Raw genomic sequence first — 26456 nt, 5'->3', positions numbered from 1 at the left:
TATCAGAAGCAAAGGCTGCACCAAATTAATTAGAGGTAGCTCATTGTTGCTCCTGATAATGGGCTGTTGAATTAGTGAAGCATCTTACAAGTCAGTTTCAATTGAAATAAACTTTTTTAGACAGGTATCTCTTTTGTGCAGTATCTGGAATTGGAAGGCTCAAGAGAACAAAGGGAAAACGCTGCAAATGAAAGCAATAAAGCCCTGTTTTATAAAGTCCTTTTGTCTCCTATCACTTTTCTTTCTCTCCCTCATTTCCTTCCTCTTATTAGGAGCTGCTGTCAAAGTGCATTTACTTATGGCAAGTGGTTCCCTTCGGAGCCCCTGAGCTGATGCTGCTGCATTTGCATGCAGGTGCTGCAGTGGTGGGGCACAGGGAGCTGTGAGGATAGAGCCCACAGGTTTGCTGTGCCAGGCACTGGGAATCTCCTGTTTGCTCTTCAGCATGTGCTCTTTCACAAGGTGGTAGATTCCTCTGACTATTAAAGGCAACATCTTCCCTTTCTTGCACTAAGCCTTGATTGATCCAGGAAATATTTTGCCTGTGCAGTGCTTTTGAATTTGGTTCTGCCTGCACTGGTTTCTAGAAGCACAGACTATCAGATTCTCTCCCTAATATTGTTTAAAGACTGTTCAGAAATGGACAGGAAGCAGTGTTTTATGGGGAACAGAGAAGGCTGGAGATTTTGGTGAGAAATACTCAATCGAGGATGTAATGAGAAATCAGCAGTTAACTCTGGAAACAGATTTCTAAGGCAAAGTTCAGGCAGTCTAAGGTGCCACTAAGTGGGACAAGAGAGAGAGTCAATAATAATTTTTATATTTTTAATACCTGCATTCAAAATATGACAAATTAGATTGGCAGCATGGGGCACTGTTTTTCATCATTTACCTATCTGGTTCTGCTCCCTGGGGGATCTGGAGAACAAGATCACTTGGACATAACTCTGGCTCTGTGCCTGCCGCTGTAGGGTGGAGAAGGGGGAAGCCGTGCGGAGGAAGTGGCAGGAGCAGCACCAGAGAGGGAGATTGGAGAGGTGATAACAAACACGGGCCTTGGAAGGGCAGATGGACAAGGCGAGGGTTGAGGAGATGGCCAGCTTGACTCAGGACAGTGGGTGAGAGGAGAGTGATGTGGGTGACAGTGATGCGTGGGGGGGACTGCTGCTGAAGGGCTCTGAGCCTGTGCCTGGGAGCCAGCAGCCTCTGAGCACTAATCCTGTTCTGTTCTGAGGCTGCATGCAAATTCTCTTTCTTTTTTTTTCTCCTTTGTGTCCGTTCTCATATTTGTGAAATAGTGATAATGGCCACTGTCAGCATCAAAGTGATATCAGGAGGCTTAAAGTGCCATTGTAGCTCTGAAACAGCAGAGATGTGTTGACCTTCCTTTGTGCCCACAGTTGATAAATGCTTACCTCAGTGACAAATTAAGGGTTTGCTTTCTTCTTCCTGAGCAACCACAGCTATGAAAAGGGTTTGGACACCATCCTGTACTACAGCAGACTTGTTAGCTTAATTGCAATCGGGCTGCACAAGTAACAAAGGGCAGGATTCGCCTGACATGCCCTGTAGTACTAATGAAAATGGAAACATTTGAAGAAAAACAGAAGCTTTCAGGTCCTGGGTTAGGATTAACTTGTTCACTGATGTAACATTTTGCAGCTGACTTCTAAAACTGATCCAGATCTGTCAGGTCAGCTTTTGTGCTTGAGCTGATCATTCAGAAGGGAAACTTCACCTGTGTTTTAACTCATTCAGACTTGAAATTATTTGAAAGATCAACTGAAGTTTGAATGTTACAGAAAATTGTTTTAAAGCAAGGCTTCCCAGGGATGAACACAAATTTCCATCTAAATAAAGCTGCCAACACATGATTCACAAGACCCCAGAGATTTTCCATTAGATAAAGCAGAATTACTGATCTCTGTTAGTACTCTAGAGAGATGAGATGAAAAAGTTTTCATTGTCTGGGCAGAACAAGTCCAAGAGAGCAAAGAGGATAAACACCAGTGTCACACAAACTCCCCAGACTCTGATGAGTGAGACACTTTGCTTTTGCTGTCATAAAATTTCCTACAGAGGCAAGTGCTGCAAAGACACAGAGCTGCAAAGAATATCTGTGGAGATAGATTTTTACACCACTGTTCAATGAAGGGACTCTTTGTTAAATTTTGCAGAAATGAGGCAAAGAGTGCTTAATCAGTGGCAGCTCACCAACAGAGCCATTCAGAGTTGGTCCCTACATGGGAAAGTCACATATCCATGGCTAGAGCTGCACTGTGGTTCTCATGGGCCTGAATCAAAAGGGAAGCAAATTATCCCTTTTGGGGCAGTGAGACCCCCTCCCAACCTTGCAGGTGTTGTGGTAAAGGTCAAATAGGCCGTAGAAAACACAGGTTTGTGGTTGCAAAAGCCCCACTGATAATGCTTAGAGAAACAGAGAAGTCAGTTCTTTTGCTAGTTCTCTTCAAAGCCTGAAGAGAGCTTGTTGCTCATGTGTGAAGGTAAGTCTCATGGAGCAAAGCTGTGCTGCAGAGGGTCTGGGAATGCAGAGAGGGTTTCTCAGCAGGACATGAGCCCAAAGCTCCAAAAAGCATCACTGGATTTGTAGATCAGACTAAAGCCTTCTAATGAACAGCCCTGTGCAAATATTACATTTCTAAGTGGTATACCCTATTGCTCCTTGTTTCTGACAGATATGCCAGGAATTTCCTTTTTAACAAACAATGCCTGTCTTGGTAGAAGCCAGTTTCCATGACTAAAACTGTGATGAGAGCATCAGCCTAGTATGGTTCCAGGAATAACCTACACATTTAGCTCTACTCTGCCAAGAACCCAGAGGCTGGTCATTGAGATGAATGGTTTTGGTTAATGTGCACCACAAAGTAGGAAAAAAAAAAAAGATGCCCATATATTTTAGATAGATAATTATCAAGAAATTGTGTATAAAAAAATAATGTATGGTAGGGGAACAGAAATATAAGCCTTGAACTTCCTATCCTGAAAATATAAATCACTGCAAGTTTTAAAGCACTTGCATGAGTCATATGCAGAGGTCATAGACCAAATTTGCTGATGGAGGCAGGATGAAACAAATTCAGCTGCATTTTTATGATATTTTTCCTGCTGCTCTTAGCTTTTTATTTACCCAAAGTAATGTAATTTTCCAGAGAAGTGTAACAGATCCAACATATGGAACTGCTATCCAGCTCAGTGCCTAGGTGCAGAACTGAATGGGAACAGTGGTGTGTCAATAAATAGCTTACTGCATGTCAGGCAAAGTAGTCTCTCAGGAACCGTATTGCCAGCTTGGCAGGACTCTGGAAACGGAATCTCCCGTGGAATTGGGGCAGTAATGCAGTCCCTAAATAGGGCCCAGGCCTAGAGGAAATCCAGCTCCAGTAACATGAACGCTAAATGGAAGGCAGACAGCGAGCAGCAAGAAAGAGGCACTTGTTAATGTGCAGGTCTGTAAATCAAGGGGTTTTTCCTCTTGCTCTAGCACAAACTTTGAGCCAATTTAGTGCATCCCTGAAAGTCAGTATGCTGTACTTTTTCCACTTGAGAAACAATGACATAACACTGAGTAAACTCTTTGGTAATCGGTTGTGTTGCCTGTTGCTGAGTAACATTTTTGTGCCACAAGAGAAATCTGCAGGAGTTATGATCTAGTCTCATCTGCATACTGGATTTATGCTGCTGAGATTCTGTTGACTTTGAGATTGTGTCTGCATTTTCAGTAGCATTGCTGATGTTTAGGTTTTGGACCAACATAACTTAGAAAACGAGGGGAGAGTTATTCCTGCATTCAGTTCAAAGTGTCAGCTCACAGCAAGTCAAGGCTCCAGGTGAAGGTTTTAGACCTGAATGTGTCTTGATTTCGTGGCAGGGAACGAGGCTGACCTGTTAGGAGAGAGGCTGTATTACTGAGTGTTCCAAATGATCCAATTTTGTGTGCATGTATGGTTGCAGTAAAGATTTTGTTTATGAAATGAGGCATAAAAAAGTGTGTGTATTTATAGGTATAACATCATTCTCTTCTGTGTGTTTAGGGAAAAAGGCACTGGGCCTGCTTCTGTTGAGTAACACTTGGACCTTGCGAGGTGCATTGCAAATAATAGTAACATTCTGGGAGAGCTGGAATTCCTCAGGTTCTTGTCAACTAATTTTTTTGCCATGTGTCAATTATGTTATAGATGAACTGTGTCACATCAGTAGTATTTTATTTTTCACAAATCTAATTTTCTTGCATTTGCTACCAAGATCTGGTTGGGATTGCCCCTTTGAAATGACTCTTGTCAGCATTCACGTGTGTTATTTGGGAAGAACACCGTTTGATAATTTGCATGTCTGAAAACATAACTCTGGTATCTACCTTCTCCCTTTGCATCCCACAGCCTGTGCTGGAATCCTTCACTTTTGGATTTTAGCTGTGGGGAGTAGGCAGGGGAGGTTAAATGTCACCCTACCCTCAGTGCCACCCCTGTGCCATCCTCTGAAGGGCAGGGGAAGGCACGAAGGCAGTTTGGAGACACCTCTTTCCTCACTGCAGTTACACCAATAGATGTTGGCACTGCCAGGGATCTAACCTATAATTTCTTGGTAAATGAGCACTTTGTGTGACTCCCACTTTATATGACACTTGTTTCTGCTTATGTATAACATGCAAGGTCTGTCATCTTTTCTTCCATTTACATGATTCCTGGCATTTTAAATTCAGGTAGATTAGATTTAGACTTTTTGTAATGAATCTGCATCATTTTGTGTTCTGCTTGCTCCTGAAATAGCCTGGGGGAACCTGATAGACACAATTTGTGTGTATCATTTAGAGGCATAAGAAAGCATCTGATTGATTTAGTCTTTCTTTTGCTAGCTCTTTCCTATAATTCTAATCATCGTTTCACTGTAGCATTACACCACTGAGGAAAGGATGGGTTTTCAAAGGCAGGATGCTTCCATATTTAGAAGTGGTGATGCTTGAAGGAAAATGGCTTGGAGTTCTTTACAGCAGATTTTCTGCTAGTTCTGGTGTAGCTCAGGTCATAGTTTGCAAGGTAGAAAGATGCCTGGCATTTATTTCACCAACAGTAAGTTTAATTAATTCCTTTTTTTTGCATTATTTCCTGACTTCAGCAGAATGTGCTGTGGGTAGGATGCCTCTGTGCAGCACTGAGTCTGTGTCACGTTTACACAGAGCAGAGCAGAGGAGGCAGAAACACTGAGGACCTGACCCTGTAATTTTCCAATTGGAATCAATCAGTATAAACAGCGAGGTGAATTCTCTGCTGATGTCAGTCAGTGCTCTGCTGTTGGCTTTAGTAAGGCCGTGCCCATTTGCAGTAGCTGAGAATGGAGAAGTTGCTCTCCTCCCAGCCTTTCTGATGACTTAACATCATTTTTGAAACATAAAAGTCCTGTTTCAGGTCTGGGTTGTTGGCTTATGTGTTTAAATTGAAGGCTTGTCAGTTCTCATGTGACCAACACTCTGAAGAAGATCCACAAGTGAGCTTAGGTAAAACTGTGGGTTTTTTCCCCTACCACTATCTGGATTTTCTCAGAACCTAGATAATTTTATCCCATTTGCATCAAACATGCAGGTAACTTTAGAATCCTGCATCTGTATTGTTTCTAGGGAAGCAAAATAAAATTACAAATGACAGTAATTGACATTACATGCTTTAATTGAATTTCCTCCTCTGTGAACCAAAACCTTTTAACCAAGTATTGCAGTGCTATTTCTGTATTTATTTGTTACATGGGTTAATGTGCTATGTGGCAGATCCAGTATTTATCCATTTTCACAAATTAAGCTGTCAGTGTCATGTTGCCTTTGAATTGTTTCCTGTACTGATGGCCAAAACGGCTTAAATAAGACTTTAGTCCTCCCTGGCTATATTTCTGTTTTTACAAAGCTGAAAATTGCGGGGTTGAAAATGAGCCCTTAGGAACAGTTTGGGAAACTCTAGGCCCAAAGCCTCTTACCAATGTGCTGGGTTTTCTCCCTGCAGTGATCTCTGCTAAGGGAAGGCAGAAGTGCACAGGCTTTTTGAAAGGTGATGCTGTTGTTGTTACATTACTGGAGTTAGAAATCAAGCCTGCTTGAGTTTGTTTGTGACAAGCGAGAATGGATTACAAAGAGGAGTAGAAATTCCTCTACTGGGTCCCCAAGCTGTGCACTTCAGATCTGCTGAAATTGCCAGCTTCTTGCCATGTTATACCCTCTGAGAAAAGACCTCTACTTTAGCTAATTCTCGGCTTTCTTACTCTGCTCTAACCTCACCTATTACCTAGACATGATCTTCTGTCTGCTTCTGTAGGTATAAAAACTCAGCGTAAAAGAAACAAATTTCATTTACTATTTTTTGCCAAATAGCTACTTCTGTGCATGCAAAAAAATACCACTTTATAAACAGATAAAAAAATCACTTAGAAAATAGGTTGAATTGATGATGCAGGTAGCTGTGACTTCAGACTCTGTGAATTTTCTTAATAGATAATAATTTTCAGCATCCTTCTTGACGCTTCAGGTGAAGCAGAGTTTCCCTTTAGCTGTACTTGTGTCCCAAACGGGATTGCCATAATGAAGTGTCTGGGACACTTATGATTCTCTTCAGAAATTAAGAAAAGGAAATCTTGGTAAAGATCTGCCAGCTCAGAATTGTCTGTAATTGGATGCTGTTATCCAGCAGTCCTGCAAGGCAGGTTTTCAGTGCCAGAAGGCAGTGGGACTCCAGGAGTCAGAATGGAGAGCCCCACTACTGCTTGTGATGCAGCATGAAATAGAAATGTTGGCAGGGAAAGCTGCTTTTAGGAGTGACCCAAAAGCTGCAGACCAGTGTGGATCAGAGACTCCTCAGAACTGGCAAAAGGACATGGTGTCAGAACACTGATGGGAGCTCTGAGACTTCTGCAAGGATTCACATCTGCCATGAAACGTGGGGGAGGAGTGTCACGTAGCACAGATGAATAACCCTAACACTAAATACCACTCCATTCTCCATACTTGTCTTTTGGCACTGGTATTTTAAATGGAGTTCCATTGAAAATTAGAAAGGTAACTACTTTCCATGACTTAGAAATGAGCCAGGGATGTGTCACTTCCCTGCTCCTGCTCCAAGTTGAAACAAACACTTAGACATTTTATAGCTACTGAAAAGTTTTAGTCTGTAGAAAACTTCATAGGAATTCGATTTTTAGCCCAAGTAAGTAATTGCTTTAGGTTATGTTTTCATTACTGTCCCCTTTAGGAAGAACCCATAGACCATAAAACTAGTTTATTTCCTACCAGTAGTTTATTATTCTTTTGATGGCTCATACCTCTCCTTTCCTCTGCTTTTTAGCTTTTTATATGCTTTCATCTGTTTCAGGGCTTAATCCTTGTTCCATGTGAGTGTTGCTAATTATTTCAGTAGGGAAGTATTTGTAGAGAAAAGAATACAGTGACCAGGATCTGAATTAGGTGATATCACACATGCATCTCAATTCAGACAACAGGATTCAAGTAACTCTTGTTGATCAAACTTTGTTTCACAAAAACAAAAACTAAAAAAACCCCACCAAAAACTAAAAAAAAAAAAAAAAAAAAGAGAGAGAGAGAAAGAAATTAAAACATTTCCAGTGTTGCAGTGTCTATGCATAGACTTCTCCTATGCTTTGAGGGGAACTCTGACTTTATTCAGTTACAATGGGAGAAGGTACAGGTTACCCAGAGCAGAAGCAGACTGGGACCGCTAAAAATGTGTGTTTTGCACTTGCCCTTTGAGCACTTTGTTTAGTTGCATGACTGATAACAAAAGCACACAATCAAAACTGCATCCCAGCCTTCAGAACACTACTCCCCAAGCTGCAAAAAGCAGATTTAGTTTCTTTTGCAGATGGTCTATGAGTCTCCTGTGGCATCATATTAAATTATATAGGCAGTCAGTCGCTTGTTGTGAAGCGATGCTCTGAGCCGGGAGTTGTGATGTGCTTGGACCATTCTCTTGGAAAACAGGCTCGAAAGCTCAAACAGCTCCTCTGAAGAGCAGCAGCACAGGGGCCTGCCAGGGGCTGCAAACACCTCAAGGACTGCAGTTCCCCCTGGGATGCACTATGAGGGTGGCCCAGCGACCCTACAATGGGCTGTGGAGCATTTTGCCCTAAAGGTAGGAGCCCAGAAACACTCATCTGGTTGTTTTGCTGTTCTGGTTATTGCTTTCTGACCCTGTATTTTTACCATGGTAGTTATTTTTTGGTTTGCAATATTTTGAAGATAGGAATGAGGGTTTATTTTCATCTCACTCCTGTCAGGCTTTGTTTTTCCTGGGTAAAAGAAGAAGAAAATACAGCACTCTGTTAATATTTAATGGTATTTCATGAAAGTATTTCTGCAATATGAAATAGAATTAGCTGTTTCATCCTAGTGATATTTCATAAGATTATGTGTTTCTGTGAGCTTCAGTTTGGTACAAATGCAGTCTTTGGGTAACACTGGCTCCAGTGTGAAAACAGTGATTTTTACCAGCTGAATTTCCACTCAGTGCAGGTTGTCATTTGTAGTCAAAAGCATGCTTGGGATAGCAATTTTCAAATGGACTATGAATTATGCAGTCAGTAAGTTTTAATATTCGTGCTTATTAAAAGGAAAACTTCACGGTACTCTGCACTTTCTAAGAGGAATAGTAACACAAACTCACTTATGACATCAAAGCTGAAGGCTGCAGATTATTTTGGGGAAACTTCAAATGTGTTAGTGCCAGGAAGTAAAACTCATTTGAGGTTATTTATAAGGTGGATGATCGAGCTGCAGGTTTAGGTATGTGCACCTGCAGAGTAGGAAATACAGCCACAGGTACCGCTGGTATGATTGTTCCTCGTGATGAAATTGTTCATTGGCAATGACAGCAACCCAGGAAATGCATTTAACACGTTCACACAGGGGTGTTCCCCTTGTCTGACAGCTCTTGACAGGTGCTAGCAAGTGCTGCTCCGAAATTCCGGCTTGTTGGAGATCTCTTGGAAGAGACAGTGGCAGTGCATGTGCAGTTCAGAGCTGGGGCTTTACCTCACAGAAACACCCCCATCAGATGGACAGTGCAGTGAGGGGCTTTGTTCTAGGCAGGGCATTTGGAAGTTGGAGCAGCTGTTTGATTTTATAAGGAAATAAGCAAAATTAGGAATGCACGGAGAGTACCAGGCAGGGCCTGTGAAGGGAAGCCACAGGGCTGGATGAAAATCATTACTACTGGTTTATATGGAAAAAAGGGTGTTTTCTTTGCCGTGATATAGGTTTGGAAAGCAAGAGGTACAGGTATTCCCGTCTGCTCTGAGAGACAAGCTTTTGAGGCTGTATTTCAAGTGCCAGGCTTCCATTTTACAAGTGCATTTTGTCTCCAGAGAGGAAACATGTAGATGTATTCCTTAAACTAGAATTGTGGTTTTTTTCTATGCTGCAGAATGAGAATACTGCTGTTTTCTTCTGCTAAATGAATTAATTCTGATTAAGGGATTTGAAAACCTAGGCCGGAAAGTGTTGATTTATTTCCTGTGCAAATTGAGAACAAATTCTGCTTTCCTAAGCCAAACACAATTTTTAGTTTGTGTTACCAAAGTCCTGTCTTGCATCATCATCATCTTACACTTTTGTGTAGATGTGTTTTAGGAGGATAGCACAGCCACACTATTGATCACCCCACACTGTGCTTTTTGCCAGCTGACCAAAGTCCTCCCTTTAGCCAGGGATTTCCACAGCCCTATCCCTGAACTAGCCCTGAGTGCTGCGTGGCTGGGAAAAGCAGAGGGGCTTCCACACATCAGCTGTGCAGCTTGATAATGCACACTCATATGAGATAAGGACAGGGAAGGAAGTTTCCCTTTTCTCAGGTCCTTGCTGAGGCAGTCAAAGCCCGAAGCTTTTCTGCTGTCAAATGCACACTAACCTCCACGTTGGCCAAGAGAACCCTGAAGGGCAGTTTGGTCTTCAGGATGTTAGAAGATATATTTCTTCCATTTTAAGGTTTAATTTTGCTGCCTTTTGCCAAATCCACCCCTTTTTCTTTCAGAATGTAGCTGGGTTTCTCTTGATCCAGCCAAAGCCACAGCCTATTTTTGCCGTGTTGGAGGCCTGTCTTTAGATCCCAGTCCCCAAATTAGATCCCAATGCTGTCCTTGACTGCAAACTTCAGTTCCCTAGGACATATTGCAGAGACTTTGAGAAACCATCTGTGTGTTAAGCACAAATATTAAACATAGCAAGAAATTGAAAATCTTTAAAGATAAGGGGAAAGACAGAATTAGATGTTGCAAGTCAATTCTGCTCCTGAATCTGAGAACCATGGTTAGAGACTCAGGATTGACACAGAAGGTAGCAAAGAATGGACTGCAAACTAGCAGTTTTGCAAATAAGTAGTATATCTACATATTTGTATTCGTTATTATTTGTATTTCTTCAGGTGACTCTTATCCCATCTTTCTTGTGTTTGCTACTTCTCCAGCCTGTGGTGTCAACCCCAAACTTCATCCTGGTTGATTTTGATAGTAAAGAAAGATCTTGAAGCATGAGAAGCTCTCATAAGATACTAAAGTGGTTTTGGGTTTGGAGGGGTTTTGCCTTCTGGGATGTAGAACTGCTTGGCCACATATTACAAATCTTTTGATCCTTTTTCACAGAGTTTTCCTTGAAGATTATGAGATGCTTATCTCAAAACCCAAATAGTTCTAGAAAATGCAGCTTGAAAATGGGGGCCATGTGTGACAGAAACCCATTTGTGGTCTCTGAGAATCTTTACCTTTCCATTAGAAGTAGTAATTTTTCTATTTCTTTCAAGAAAAAGCACTCATCTAAATTACTGAGATGCAGTGGGTTTCTCTAACCTAACTCCTTCAAAAACAAGGCTTATATACACACGAAGAAAAGAGCAAGAAATTCAGGAAATCCTCAGCTTGCTACTAGTGTGCCCTCACATTCCTGAGAACTATTTTTGGGTTTTCTCTTAGGAATAGCTAGAACTTGTTGAGCTGGGAAAGACTTTTTGGAACAGATCCTTGGTTTTGTCTTCTCTGCATGAGCGCCTCTTGTTGATGTTGGAATAGCTGCTCTTAGCTGGTGGGTGATTCACAAAATGAGGCAAGTCAGCCCTATAAAATCTCCTTCTCCACTCCACAATGTTTGGAAAAAATGGCTGCAGCAAGCTGGTGGGCGTGTAAGAAGAACAATTGCCTCCACTTGCACCCAGAGGTCTGTCTGCCTCTCTTCTGGATCTAGCTACTGCAGATTTGTTGTGATTTGAGAAATATCAAAATGACAGCAAAGAGGATACAAATGCTTTCCCTCCTTCTCTGTATGGCCCCAAGAACTCTGTGTAATTCTGGGATCCCTCAGTAAATCAGTTCAGAGCTCTCTGAGTACATAGCTCAGTAAGCTGGAAACCTTAGCTGTCAGAGGATTTGTTTCCATAAAGTCCTTTGCTGTCAAAGGATTTGTTTCAATAAAGTATTTTGCATGTAGGGGTTCCAGGTGCAGTAACAACCTGTGTGTTTCTGTTGCACAAGCACCCTAGCAAATTGTCTGAGGCTCTCTGGAGTTTGTTTTGGGATCAGATTCCACACGGCACATTTTGATAAGAACTTGGAATGGTCACGGCATTTCTCATATGCGTGGTTTGTTCTTCAGTGGGAATAAGAATCAACATCAATTGAACTCTTGTCTGTATTCCCAAAATTGCCTTTTGGGATTTTTCAGTAGGGTTTTAAACACTCCTGTAGGGTGACAGGCTTTTCAAAACATCTGCAGATACTGCTTGTATGTTTTAAAAGATGTATTGGGAGGATGTGTAGAAGGAATGAATGGAATGACTGGCATCTGTGTTAGCTTGGCACTTCACCGCTTACTGCGTCTTAGAAACTAGAGGGAAATTCTGAGAAAGAACCTTCATCCCAAATGAAATGTGAAAGCATGGAAGGCTTAATGAAGCTGGCAAAAGAGACCCGCACGTACTCTTTTAAAAAAGGACTGAGTTTGCTTCCTAATTTGTTGTTTTTTACCTACCCAGACCAGACATCTGTCTGTCTGTGGAGGGTTTTTTTCTCTGCCAATAGCAAAAAAAAAGAAAGGAGCAGCAAACTAGTCCCTGAGGTACTTGAGAGTGGCTTTGGACTTTAAAGAAAGTTCAAGGCAAAAGGCATTTAATTTGTTTTGCATACAGGAAAATCAAATCATAGCATTTCTCCCATCTCTTTTTGTGAACAGCATTACTCCTGTTCCTTTTGTGTGCATGCCATGTTTGGTTTAATGGAGAAATGAGAAAAGAAAATAGATTCTTTTTTGGAGACTGAGTACTAATGCAGAAACATTAAAGGCAGGCACATTGTTGTCAGCCAGTTTGCATATTTATTTACTTTTACAAATGGTTGGCTTGGAGTCAGCAGTTAATGGAATGAGAATGATGTTCCTGTACAGATCATTTCCTGAGAAACATTTTCAATTACAAACATATCTCTGCTTTTCTTCCCTCATTTGTTATGTCTTGGAGAATAAATGGGGAGTAGCATTTACAACTTAAGGTTTATGTTCTGAAGACAATTTTAACAATGATCCCCACATAAAAAGGCCCTTTTGTAGTTGCAGACATATGTTTATGATGTTTTGTGCTGTGAATATCAAATTTCTGGTGGACGCTGTGTCACACTCTGCAAACTTGTAAACATCTATAAATCCATTGGATCATTTTAGTACCATGTGTAATGCAGATTTATTGTCTTTTGTGTGGATTTCTTTTGTTTTGGAGTTGAAGTTGAGCTGCCAGAGCCCATGTTTAATGAATTATGTATTCCAGAAAATTAGGCAGTACTATTTTAGATTAATATTTTCTTTTCCTTTTGTGGACGGATAAGATGCACATGCACAAGTATTAGAAATTAACATTTTGGATAGGTAGCCCAGAAAGCAATTATGTAAGTTTGCTTGACTAAAGAGTATAATCCTGTAAAAAGCCTGAACTATGACTTTTTGAAAATGTTTTTGCTTTTTTTTCTCTCATTCCCTAGCTGTCTTAAGTAATTTTGGTCAGTTTTCTCGTTTACCAATACAAATCCAGAATTACCCCACTGGAATTATATCAGTTTATAGAACTGGAGTATGTGAGATGGAAGAGGAGTCCCACTGAGCCAGTGAGCTGGAATAAATCAGCACAAATCCACTGAGATCTGTGTGGATACAGTCATTTACACTCAAGTCTGCATTAGAGGCTATCAAGGCACTGGAAGAACTAAAGCTGCTGTTGTGCACGAGTGCTTACAAAAGCAAACCATCAAGGTCATGGGCATGGACCAGAAATTTGCACCCGATACAGGGAATGTGAAACCAAAACCCAATTAATCTAAATTTGGCTGGGCTATAATTGAGTGTATGTCTTATACGAGAGCAGTAAAGGCATTTCGTGGTGAAAATCAGCATTTTTCTAATCTGGCTGTCATTTCTGGCTACATATCTAAATGTATGTTGCATAGGCATGCATGTTTGAAAGTGGGCATACATACAAATATCTGGGGTTATTCTGGCAATATGATGTCTGCAGCTAGCCTTCCAAATGGTGCTTGTTCCAGGAAAAAATAGCTTAAGATAGAGACATGGCATGTAAAGCTGCTGCCTACTGTAGCAATTTAAAATATCAGGTCAATTTTGACTTTCTTATAGAAAGCTTAAACTCTTGGAGTCATATGAATGTCAGCAAATCTCAGATTCCACAAAAATAAAACAAAGCAAAACACCCAACAACAAAAAAATCCCAACCCAATGTACGTGAAACTTTAAAAATTATGAAGAGCTTGAATGGAAAACCTTTATGCTAGAGAAAGAAAGGCAATTAAAGACTTGCAGAAATATTATGTATGTATATATGTCTGTAGGTGTATATGTGGGTGTATATCTATCTAAACCTCCTGGATTTGAAAGATTGAGGTTAGAAGCAGTGTGACATTGTGCTCCTCCAAAATTATGGTTTGGTTCTGGTTAATCACAGATTTTCAGAATTCATCCGTTCCTGTCGTAGCACTTCAGTAATTTTAATTTTGTAAGTACAGAACCAGTTACATGGGGGAAGACACGGCTGCAGCACTCAGAGGAGAGGATGTTTTACTCTGCATCTTGCTGTGTTTGTTTCATGATTCTTCAGATGGATATAAAATACATCTAAACCACAGAGAGTGCACTGGGTGATGTGGCATTGCTGAGCTCAGTTAAATAATGAGATGTGTTTCATTCAAATCAGAATAACTCTAAGCCCTGAATACTAAATAGGGCAGCAAAAAGCCTTCAGCACACAAAATAAACGAGTAAAAAACCCAAATGAAGCTGTCTAATAAATACAATGTGGAGCAACAGGCTGCATGCACTGGAGGAATTAAGGCAATTTGAACCGTATGGGCAGCGCTCTACTCTCAGATGTGCAGCTCCAATGGCAGATGGATGCACACATCACAGGGCAGGCTCTGGCTCGGAGCACACGCCTGCATTTGATAGCATAGGTTTATGACCTCGTAATCCTAGAGCATCTAAAACAGTAAGAATTCCATCCAGCTTAAAATAGCTGCTGGAGTTGCTGTTGATAGAGGCTCGCGGGCTCCCCGGCTCTGGGGCCAAATTTGGTGCTGGCATGATGGGAGGAAGTCTGTTGACAGCTGATAGCAGTGGAGTTGCACTTGATTACATCATAAGAAATTTGGCACGTGGAGCTGAATCAGAAATCTGAGCAGAAATGTCCATTCCTCATCCTGAGTTAAAACTGGGACTTTCTCGTTGCCAATGCACAGAGACTTGTCTGGCTCGGATGTAGCTGTTGCTTTTCAGGGTCTTGCTGTAAAAGTGCATCCACCCAGTTCCACTCAGCATGGTTACTGAAAAAAATCCCTGAAGGACTGGATTTTGCTGTCATACCCAAAGGAATGAAGTCCCTGATCTTCCCAATATCAGCAGGATGAGCACAAGCGCTGCAGGAGCTGATGAGCTGGGCTGGATCTGGGTCACAGCAGAGGGTGAGAACACAAAGGGGTCTTAGCTCTAATTGCTGGGCTTGTCCAGTGGCCAAGCACACAACTCTGGGTGCTGCCCTTCACAGGAGCTGCCACAGCTCCCAGTGCCCTGCTCTGGCTCCTGGCAGCCTGTGTGGTAGAGATGAGCTGCTGCAGGTACATTCCATCCCTTCCTCCCTCCCTGGAGCTTTATACTGTAAGGCTCTGATTGCAGCTCTTTCTGATGCTCCAAAGCCATTCCTCAAAGTATTTCAAGAAATTAGATTATATTATGTTAATTTCAGCTGCTGCAAAAATTGCCCCAATCCTGTGTTCTTTCTTTTTATTAAAATACTAAGTTGCTGAAGTGATTTCCATGAAAATTAATTAAAACAAATTAATGAAAAGCAGCTGAAAAATGGACTCCTCTACTGAAACTGTGGTATGCAAACTCTTAACCTCAATCACATATTTGTGGTTGCTCTACAAACACCTAAGTGTATAGTAGTGATTTGTCATGGTATTTTTTGATGGAAATTCTTAGAAAGTGAGGCTATACTACACAATATATTTTCTCTCAGTTTACATACAGCTTGATATCATGCATGTGCTTACCTGCTCCATTTAGTAGTATTACTAACCTGCAGTTAAATCTTTGCTCTTCAGTGTTGGGAAAGAAATGAAAAAGATTCTGTCAGGCTCAGGGTTTCTCCATCATGTTTTGTGCTTGTGGGGGACAGGAGGGCAGGAGGACCCTTTGTTATGGCACTAATACCAGCCTGGGAATGCTCTGCAGAATGCAGAGCCTGGGGAGGAAAACTGGATCCATCTGGGATCTTTGGATCATGTGGAGGTGTGGGGGTAAGTTCTGCAAATAGCACTGGCAGGTGTGCCAAATGTCTGTGCTTACAGCAGCGTACAGAAAGCAGAGCTTAGCCCCTGCTGTGCAATAAATATAACACTTGCATTCTAGAACACGTCAATGTTTTAGTTCCCCATGTATATTTATTATCATCTTATTTGTGTTTTATGTTCCCTTTTCACGCAAAGATGTGGCAGGGGTTTGTTTGCTTTCTCTTTTTTTCTCTGAGAATACGATGGAGGTCATGTTATTAAGGGTAGAATGTTGTGCACGTCAGAGGACAGGTATGGCAAGGCTCAGTGGGCCTTGTAAAGAATTCCTTACCTGACCTTCAACCTTGAAAGGTCCACTCAGTCTCCTGGGAGACTTGTCAGCAAGCTGTGCCAGTGGGCTGCTCTCTGAAGAGAGGAACCAAAAGCTTTCATTACTGCCCCTCACTTGGAAAATGAGCTGACTGCTTTCTGCAGTGTGTCTCACCCGAGCAGAGCCCTTTGGGACAGGGGAGCTCAGTGTGGGCACTCGGCTTGAATAGATTTTATTTTCTATGCTCCCCCTGGGGAGTGATGTGAAAAAATCCCCCATTTTCTGCCTAGGGAGCTTTGTGCAGAAGTCCTCCATGAGCTAAACATTTCAGAGCAGAAAGACCTCCACTGGGAAGTTTTCTACCCACTGAAATTTTTATGCCCATAACTGTTTTGAAAAAAAAAATTAAAAAAAGATCAAAAGGTTAATAAAACCAACAGTGATTTTCTCTAAGGAGTGCTAGAAGTTTCAACAATTGCCATTAAGTGCAAGCAGTTCCCAAGATTGTACATGCTAGACCAACTTCATCCTTGCTATAACTCCTCAGAACTCAGTGGAGTTACATGAGGGATTAATTTGGTCCCTTGCTTTCAGCCATCAGTTTTATAGAATATACAACAATCCAGGGAACTATTCTTGTCAACGTTGTTTTACTACTCTTCAGAGCTGCTCAGTATTTGTATGTTACAGATACTTAAGCAGGGTGAGTGTATGGAGGGAAGTTATGGTTTCAGGTTTGAAGGCAGTGGATTTTTCAGAGTTATTTTTGTGATAAACATTCTAGCAGCCATTATTGCTGCGAGTCTTACATAGATGCTTGAATGCAGCTACACAGATTCTTGAAGCATGCACAGAAACATTTCGTCTAGCAGACCACAAAACATTTCATGAAGCGCAGAAAATATTTGGGAATTTCTAAGTCCTGTTATCACACCAGCTGACTGATGATCATGGTGTGCATGTGAATTTAGCTGTACTTATTGCATCAAGGAAATTCAGGCACAGAGGTGAAACTTCCAAAAGTGAACTTATGAGGCAGCCACGAGGGCAGAGACAAAACAGAAGATCTTTAGAGTACTTCTCTGTTTTCTTAGAAACCAAATTGCCTCTGTAATTTTCAGAATAAACTGAGGAAAGCATCAGCTGGTAAATCTGAATTGTTGGATGGTGAATCTTGCATCTGCACATAAGTCAGGTATTTCAGTCTGTGTCAGAAGGTGTGGACAACTGCCTGAACCTTTAGGCCATATGTAGGATTGTTGGATTAAGTTGTTTAAGTTTAAGCTCTGACTGGAACAGATACCTGACAACCAGTTCTGTTAAAGGTGTGTGCACTGGAAATTGAGTGGTCAAAGCAACCTTACTGGTCATGGATAAGACAGCAAGCCCCTCTCCTGGTTTGTAAATCAGCTTTGCACTGATTTCTTGTTCACAAAGCAAGGTACAAACTTGTGTGATCCCCGCTCTGGTTCCCTCCCTGCCCATGCTGGGAGTTCTTCCTCAGCACAGGAGTGTGTGTTGGCTTGTTGGGGTCTCTTGCCCTCTGTTAGGGAGGCACATTTGGGCAGTGAAGGAAGGGTTTTGTCTTTGCAACCTGTTAAAGTTTAGGTCATCCAGAGGAATGAACAAAGTGGCTCTGGCCTGTTCCAGGGTACAGGACAAGTGACAGGCTTCCCTTCACACCACTTCTCTGGATCTTCTCTGGATCTTCTTTCTCTGGTCTTTTCTTCTCAAGAACATTGATTTTTGTAGAATTTGGGGATTTTGGCTGAGTAAGACCTTGTCCGTATTTCCTGACAACTGCTAGCATCTCCAAACTGTGGGGTCTGGGATTACTTCCCCATTCCCATGTCCAAGTTCTTTCTCAACCTGAGTCAACTCTACACTAAGGCAACACTTCCAAGGGTTCATCATCCTACACTGTGTCCTGCTGCTGCGGTTTCTGCTGAGGAAGGGCCAGGAACAAGGCCAGAAGCATCCTGCAGCCTGCTCCAGCTCCACCAGCATCCTGGAGAGCAGAATGTGCTGTGTGCTGCTGCTGCACCCTCAGCCCAGAATAGTTCCTCAGCCTGGCTGGGTACACAGCCACACCAGCTCTTCCCAAGGAGCTGAACTTGGAGCATCTCCAGAGCCACAGGTGACAGACTGAGAGCAATAACCATGTCCCTCAGCTGAAATGATTCATTAGTGTTAAAATGTCAGGACCATTAACATGCAAGTGGGCCTTTTAAAAATGTTAAGGACATTGGGGCATATCCTGGAAAAGATTTGAGGTAATTGCATTGGTTCCAGCACCATTATCCATGAAAAATGTACTCATACAAGTAAAAGTTTGTTGGCTGGGCCTCCCATTTTTGTTAGGTTAACTTTATTGCTGTAATTACACCCGGTGGCTTATCTAATAGAGTCATGTTCTTATAAAGAAATTAAGACAATTAATGCTACTTTCAGTGAGAGTGAAATAGTAAGTAAAATTAAACTGAAATTTGACCAAGCTTTTCTTTTTTTTTATTTCCTAGTGTCTGAATTACAGGAAGAAGGAATAAATGCCATTAACTTACCTCTCAGTCCCATTCCATTCGAACTAGACCCCGAGGACACTATGCTAGGTAATTCACAACAATTTTACATCTGCACATGAAAGCTTGATGTAAAATGAAGTGCTGTGCCTGGGATAGTTTCTAATGTTTTTTCTTTTAAACCTTCCAGAGGAAAATGAAGTCCGAACAATGGTGGATCCAAATTCAAGAAATGATCCAAAATTACAAGAACTAATGAAGGTAATGAAAGCATGTAAACCCTCTCAGCAAAGTAGAACTATTTTTTAATGCCTTCCCTGCCTCTTTCACTTGAACCTTTCAAAGCTAGTTAGATCTTAATTCTTTGAAACCACGTGGCACGTACATCCCAGTGAAATGAGGAGGTCGTTTGTGGCAGTATCTTTCTCTAGATGTGGCACAGGGAGACTTAAAAATTTCTGTTAAAATCCTGAGTCCAGATCCTCAGTCCCATCCGACCCTCAGTCTAAGATCACACTGACTTTCCCTTGTCTTTGTGATTCTTGGGGTTAGAACTTTTAGCAGGACGCTTCATTAAAATCAACTTCAGCACCCTTTGCTTCACAATAAGATGTTAAAATACTACTGAAAGCAAGGGAAAGATTTCACTCCAGAAGACACTGCATCAGTTAGTGTTTGTCTAGACCTTGTGGTGCATTGGCACAGCCACCTCAGATGAGTCCTTCCTGAGTCTTTCCTGTTTGCTCCTGAAGGTATGTCAGACTGTACGTTGAGCCACTGCAGCTTTTGTATTCCTTCTGCTAAGAAAAATGACATGTGTTTTAAATTGCAAATGAATAGTGTGTAATGCTGCCAAATTTGTGTTTCCCACGTAGGTATTAATTGACTGGATTAATGATGTGTTGGTAGGAGAGAGGATTATTGTGAAGGACTTGGCTGAAGACCTGTATGATGGACAAGTCTTGCAGAAATTATTTGGTAAGAAAAAATACACGTGCACAGCATTGAGGCACTTTGTCAATAAGTGGATTTTCTTTGCCCTAAGCCCTTTGTCTTGTTCCTGCCGAGAAACCTTGGTATCATCTTACACTTATGCCACTAAGTGATGTAAAAATTGTGTTGTGAGACCCCTGAGCAGTGGGCTGTATGCACAGCCCTCGTGGCTGCAGTGCAGTGTGCGGTGCTCTGCAGCTGATGGGAGCAGCACAAAGCCTACCTGGGGTGCTGCAGAGGGAGGGCTCTTGTCTTGGCAGCAGTATTCACTCCAGTTAAATTTATTATCTGCACATGGGCTGCACAAACTTCACCGTGTTACAAGTGGAAAGTGAGTTTGAAGGCAAGGGCATTCTCAGTACCATGGTGGATGTTTTTAATCTCTGCTCGTCCCACGGTGCAGTTTATTCACATTGCAAGGTTCCTCTGGAAAGTTGGAATTTTTTCTGGTTTGATGTCTGGCTTTTAACATAACTGAGGTAATGGTGCCCAGTGGACTGCAAACTGAGCTTCAGCTGAGAAACAGATAGAGAAAAGAAACTGCTAATGCAGAGTTGGCACGTGCTTTTTAGACTGTTGGCTTGAAAGTAATTTTCTTTGTTATTACAGCTCATAAAATCGCCAGTAAATTTCTTTCCAGTATCCTAAATGAATCTTGAAACATCATGTGAGCACTTCTAATAAAGACTTCACAGACTATTCCCTTCTATTAATGGTTAAACCATTGAATACATTGTGATGGACTCGATATGCCCAGACTGAGCAATTGGATTGTTGTGGGCAGACCTCCAGTGACTTCACCCAAAATTCAAAAAATGTGTATCAGACACAGCCTGACTCTAAATATTCATGTACTGATCCAGCATTTATTGATTTCAGAGGAATCTTTTCCTTTACCCTTAATTCCTTGTGGATCAGGTCTCTGCTCACTAAATCTTCGGTCTTGTGGTGCGACTATGCACAAGCTGATTTCTGAGGAGGTGCAAGAAATCTGCGGAGATAGCAGCTCTTAGGCAGGACTGGGAGACAGCTGGATTACGAGATAGCAGTCTCTTAGGATGGATTAGGAGATAGCAGCTCTTAGGCAGGATTAGGAGATAGCAGTTTCTTAGGCTGGATTAGGAGGTAGCAGCTCTTAGGCTGGTAGTTTAGGCTCACTCCCTTTGGGAAGATACTCAGTTGGCTTTGATGGGAACAAGATCAGCTTTTACCAAATAAGATACCTCTTAACAAGATACTCTTTTGTAGAAGTAAATTAATAAGTGACTGAGCATTTTGTTTCACCAGGGAGCTGCTATATTTTCTTTGCTTACTCTTTAAGGGTAAACAATAAACCATGGACACATATATATCTATATCTATATCTATATAGATATATACATAGATATATATATATATACACAACTGTACTAATTGTAACAAACCAATTCACAAAGTATTTTAAAATCTACTGCAAATTTTGAGTGCAGAAAATGCATGTGGTTTCATAGAGGGAAATTGCCTGAGGTTTTAGTTGTTTCCATGAAAGCTTGTTTACCTTTCTTTGATGCATCCTCTTCCTCTGTGAATATGGAATCACTTCAGTTTTATCACTGATAGACCAAGTAAAATTTTTATCTCCTGCATCTGAGGTAGAAGCTGGGAGGCTGAGACTGATGAAATAAATCTTAAAGTTGGTGTCTGTTTTTGTACAAGCCACTTCCATGCAGAATAACCTTTATCCAGCAGCAATGGAACTAATGGGCCTTACCTCCAAGTCTGGTGCTCCCCAAAGGGAGTTGTAGCAAATGTTTGTTAGCCAGTGGTGTGGCATAGAGCAGTACTTGGCCTTCCCCTTGTCAGTGTGTAATTTAAGGAAAAATGTGAGCTTATCTTTAGGAGCTCAGAAGTGTGGAGGGAAAGTGACTCTGGAAAAAACCTTAGATAGAAAATTAGGAAGTCTGATGTCTCCTGAATGTACCTCTGGGTGTATGGAACGTCTTTGTGTTCTTCGTGGAGCTGACAATTGTTTTCCCTCCATTTTTAATTCTGTCACTTCAGAGAAGCTTGAAAGTGAGAAGCTGAATGTTGCAGAAGTTACTCAGTCCGAAATTGCTCAGAAACAGAAGCTACAGACAGTGCTTGAAAAGATCAATGAAACCCTTAAACTCCCTCCAAGAAGCATTAAGTGGAATGTTGACTGTAAGTTTTGTGTTTGCTGCACTCTCCTGTGTTGACAGCTGGGGGTTTGTAGGTGCTGTCTGGAATTCTGAAAAGTCCAATGGTAAGGGAGGACTGAAACCTGGGATTTATGGTAGGAGCTGCTCTGAAGGGCACTTCCAGATGTGCCACTCTACCCTCTTTACTGGTGCTCAGCCTTAAATTTCAGTGAGCTGTCTTCTCAAAGTCTGTCCAAGTGTGGTGGCTTTGCTCTGGAGTCCACGTGCATGCCAGCTTAAGCTTTGTGCTGCTAAATTGGCTTGTTGAAACAGGAAAGTACCTGCAGAAATGCAGTAGATGGACAGAAGGAGAGTTAGGTCCTAGAACTCTGTGTGAAATTTGCAACATAGATATTCAAAAAATGTGTATCAGACACAGCCTGCCTCTAAATATCACATACTGATCCAGCATTTATTGATTTCAGAGGAATCTTTTCTGTTACCCTTAATTCTTTATGGAATTGCTCCAAAGTCCATGTGCATGCCAACTTAAGTTTTGTGTTGCTAAACTGACCTGTTGAAACAGGCAAGTACCTGCAGAAATGCAGTAATTTCTGATCATTTCAGGCTAAGTCTGAACCACTAGTTTTGATTACAAAACTCTCGTCAAGACTAGTTCTGTGCCCTTCTTGTTCTATTGCATTAAGAATGAACACAGCAGCATCTAAGAGCAGTACCCTCAGTGACCCACACAAGACACTTTAGTGGATATGTACTGCAGAAAGCAGGTTATCAGTTATAGAAAATCAGGCCTCTTAATCTGTTTCAGGTTTGGCTTTCAGAATCATTTCATGCTGCTGAATACCTTGACCAGTACATCACGTTTTCCCTGTCTCCTGTACCTGTCTTGTGCTGAGCACTTTTGTATCCTGTTCCATTCACAACAAATTAGTAAGAAGGAGAGAAATATCTCAAGGGGGGAAGAGTGAACATTTGGTCATTTGACTTTCCCCTTTCTGTAGTCCTGCTGAATTTTTTGTCCCCTTCTTTTTTCAACCTCCCCCGGGTTGTTTTCTTTCCATTCTCTGTTATGCAGCTGGAGGAGGGGTGTATGGAGTGGCCTGACAATTTAACTTCTAGTTTTAATTTAATGTTTTACATGTGTTTTAGAGCTGGAATAGAGACAGAGAGCAGCAGCTGGGCCCAGCTGTAGCACACACGGGTGGTAGACAGACAGACAGACATCTTTGTTCTGCTAAAGCACCTCATCCCTGACCATGGGCACTCCAGCAGCATGTGCCAGCAAGGCCACGTTTTATATGAATGTCTATCTCCATGGCATAGCTGAGACTTGCACTGCAAGATTATGAAGAAGGTTATTGTAGTGAATCTCAACTAGTGTTTCAGCAGTGCAGTAAGGTAGTACTAATGATTAGTTCAAATTAAAAAAAAACCTAAGAGCACTGCAGTGTCAAAGATCTTTTAGGAATACTACTCTGGGGAAGGCAAAAACCAAATAGAAAAGAATAAGAAAGGCAATAATAAGGATTGGAAATTACCCACATTCGTGCCAATGGTTTGGTACTTGATCAAGGATCTCCTACAGTTTGGCTTTTGATGTCTTGTAAGTTGTGTTAGTGTTAACTACCCGTGTATGAAACCTGCTGCAAAAAAGCTTCAATAACAGAACTAGAACTTCTTGAGGAATGTTTGAGTCATTGAGTTTAATAAGTTATTGCTTAAGGCTTGCGCCAAAACAGGCTCGTTTATCATCCTGCAGACATTGTGACACTTAAAAATGAATAAGTGCATGTTATGAGTACAAAAATATCTTTCTGATAGTCCATAAATCCTTATTGAAATAAAGGGAATAAAAGAGAGGCAAGGAGAATGCAGAGGCAGCACTTAAACTGTTGTACATAAAACCTGGCTTTTGGATTAGCTTTAGATTTCCATCTCCACAGGCCTGTGGCATCCAGACGTGTTGCAAGGAGCAGCACGTTGGTGCTGACATGTCTTGCAGGAGACCACTACAGATGGGATGCCTTAAAGGTGCCCCTTGGCTCCAGGTGGCAAGAGGAAAAGAGTCCCATAACCCCTACATCCTAAGCAGAAGTGAAAATCTGTGCCCTAGTCGCTTTGCAGTTTGTAACTTGTGCTTTTAATGTCTGCTTCAGCTGTTCATGCGAAAAGCCTCGTGGCCATACTTCATCTTCTGGTTGCATTATCTCAGTATTTTCGTGCACCAATCCGACTCCCTGACCACGTGTCCATTCAGGTGGTCGTTGTGCAGGTAAGAGAGGCTCAAACAGCTCTTGTGTTGTGAAGTTGGCTGAGGGGTTTCTTGAAAAATGCATCTGGAGTTTCTGGCTGGGTGGGCATGCGTGTGCATCTTCCCTGCTGACCGTGCTTCAACCAGAAAAAGGCACGAGTGCTTTCCCAATTTGAGCTGTGGCTCACAATATCTTCCTTTGCCTGTGAAGTGGCCAGACTGTGACATTAAAAATATATGAAACATTGTGATTGTTGGAATGTGTTTATCACCCAGTATGATCTCTAGAATTAGTATTTTCCCCGTTTTTTGACGCTCTTCTCAGTTGTGTAGAGATTCAAATAATTCTTGGCACTGAATGATGAATTGTCACTGTTTATTAGTCACATTCATGTTAGGTGACTAACTATTCTTTTTCAGCCCTGTGCATGCTAATTTAGTCTGATTACAGTGTTGGTTTTCTCAAAAGCATGCAAAAAAATCCCCATCAACTAAATCTTTTGTCAGTGTCCTTATTAGAGCCTCATCTATTCAAACTCATCATGTTTTTCTGTTCATCATTTTTCTTTCAGTTGAACTTGTGCTTTCTCTATCTTATTTGGCCTCTTCCCTTTTAATCTGCTTTTCTTTCTCTCCAATTAACTTTGCCTTTATTTTTCACACTGCAACTGTCTTTATTTATGTCTTTTAACTGATGTTACCCTGAAGTAACTGGTTGCAAGAGCTATTCCTCAAGTTTTGTGTGGCTGAAAATATGTGAGACAGATCTGAGAAAGTAAATATTCTCTCTTCTAGAATGCAAATAGGATAAGTTTTGTAACTTAGGGAGAAATCTGAGAGAGAGTCTCTGGTAAATGTATCACTGATGTCTGGTAGTGACTCATTGACTCAGATTCTGCTTCATGAGTTTCTCTACAGATGATGGAGAATTCCTGAGAATCTGCACTTATGTGTCTAAGGCTTCAAAAAAGCTGTTCCTTTGGCTATTATAAATGTATTATTTATACTGGTTTATCTCAAAGTTCCACCAAAACCAGTTTAAGAAATCTGGAGTACAGTGAGCAGAGCATCTTTATGATGAAAAACTAAATGAGAAAAATAACACAGTCCTGAAAGAAAGAACCAGAACCTCTGCTGTCATTCCATACCTCCAGACAAAATTCCAGTTGAAATCAGTGGGCATAATTGTCCTCTTGTTAAACAGGCTAATGTAGTTCAACAGCCAATCTACTGAAGTCAGTACAGATAAAGCAATTTAAAACAATAAGTGGTGGGAGAATCTGGCTCACTCTTAGTTACACAGCTGCAGCTCAGGCGCCAGTGGTTTGCAGGGAAAGGAGTTGCACCAAAATAACATCCAAGTAATGCTGAGGGAGATTTTGTCCTGCAGACCCTGACCTTGGTGAAAGCCAAGTGGAACTCCAGAGCTCTGCTGCTTCTTATTAAGAGAGGGTGGGGGCCAATATATTTCCTGTGATTATTTGAGACATATCTCGTTTTTATTTTATAGTGGGTGAGGTTTTCATTTTTATTTTTTAAATCGTTCACATCCTATGGGACTGATTTTATATCATACATTGTGTACCCTTTGAACTCACGAGAGTTTTAATCAACCATCAACAACTAAACACCTAATTTAGTGGTCAGACTTGCACACTCCATGTTCTAAACACTCACGCATTCTGTGAAGGAAGATCAAGCCTAGGGAAGCTTGACAGACTATGCAGTAGCTGTTTTAAAATTCTGCTGTGTGTGGTTCGATAAAGAGAACAGGAGAGAACGGAAATAAAAGAACAAAGTACTTTTATGAAGTCTTTCAAGAAAGACTCCCTTAATTCATTTCATGATTTTGTTAGGCATAGAAGCAACATAAAATGTGAGGGTTGCCGTGTTGGCTGGATGTCGTTTATTGAAATAGAAAAAAAGATATTTGTGAAACAAAAAAATGTGCTCATGTCCAACAGGTAATCAGCCTAGTTCTTATGAAAGCTTGTTTCCTTTGGCTGTTTTATACAAAAGCTGTTAGCAATGAGAGTGATATGATATCTGGGTTTAAGCTGATTTAGGAAAAAATGTGATAGTTGGACCTTTTGTAGCTACTCTATTATTTTCTTTTCCTGCCATACCAGTAGAATAAATAACTTTGAACAAAGCCCAGGCTTTGTTTGATCATATCTACTGAAATGACTGAGAGCTTTTTTGGAGAGCTGGGTCTTGTCATCATTTTGCCTCTTCTTAAAAATGATGTATTTCTAGCATCCATGAATGGTTAGATGACAGATTGTTTGTGTCCAAGAGATGGAAGTCACAGAGTGTGAGAATGCGTTGGCAGAGCAGCCAGAATGGCTTCAGCATGTTCTGGGACAGCAGTTCTTGGGTGCATA

At 41.3% G+C, this 26456-nt stretch overlaps 1 protein-coding gene across 2 annotated transcripts in view; it reads left to right on the top strand.

The window, feature by feature from the left end:
• Positions 1 to 26456, top strand: part of PARVA (parvin alpha) — a 62277-nt gene that overhangs the window by 20481 nt on the left and 15340 nt on the right. For both annotated transcript variants that reach the window (XM_063397910.1, XM_063397911.1), the window contains exons 2-6: positions 18670 to 18759; positions 18860 to 18930; positions 19545 to 19647; positions 21703 to 21843; positions 23978 to 24093. In XM_063397910.1, coding sequence (XP_063253980.1) covers positions 18670 to 18759; positions 18860 to 18930; positions 19545 to 19647; positions 21703 to 21843; positions 23978 to 24093 — 521 coding nt within the window. The remainder of the gene's footprint in view (positions 1 to 18669; positions 18760 to 18859; positions 18931 to 19544; positions 19648 to 21702; positions 21844 to 23977; positions 24094 to 26456) is intronic.

Source organism: Prinia subflava, chromosome 5, assembly GCF_021018805.1.
Source record: "Prinia subflava isolate CZ2003 ecotype Zambia chromosome 5, Cam_Psub_1.2, whole genome shotgun sequence".
Lineage (NCBI taxonomy): Eukaryota > Metazoa > Chordata > Aves > Passeriformes > Cisticolidae > Prinia > Prinia subflava.
This window is presented reverse-complemented; position numbering and strand designations above follow the sequence as displayed.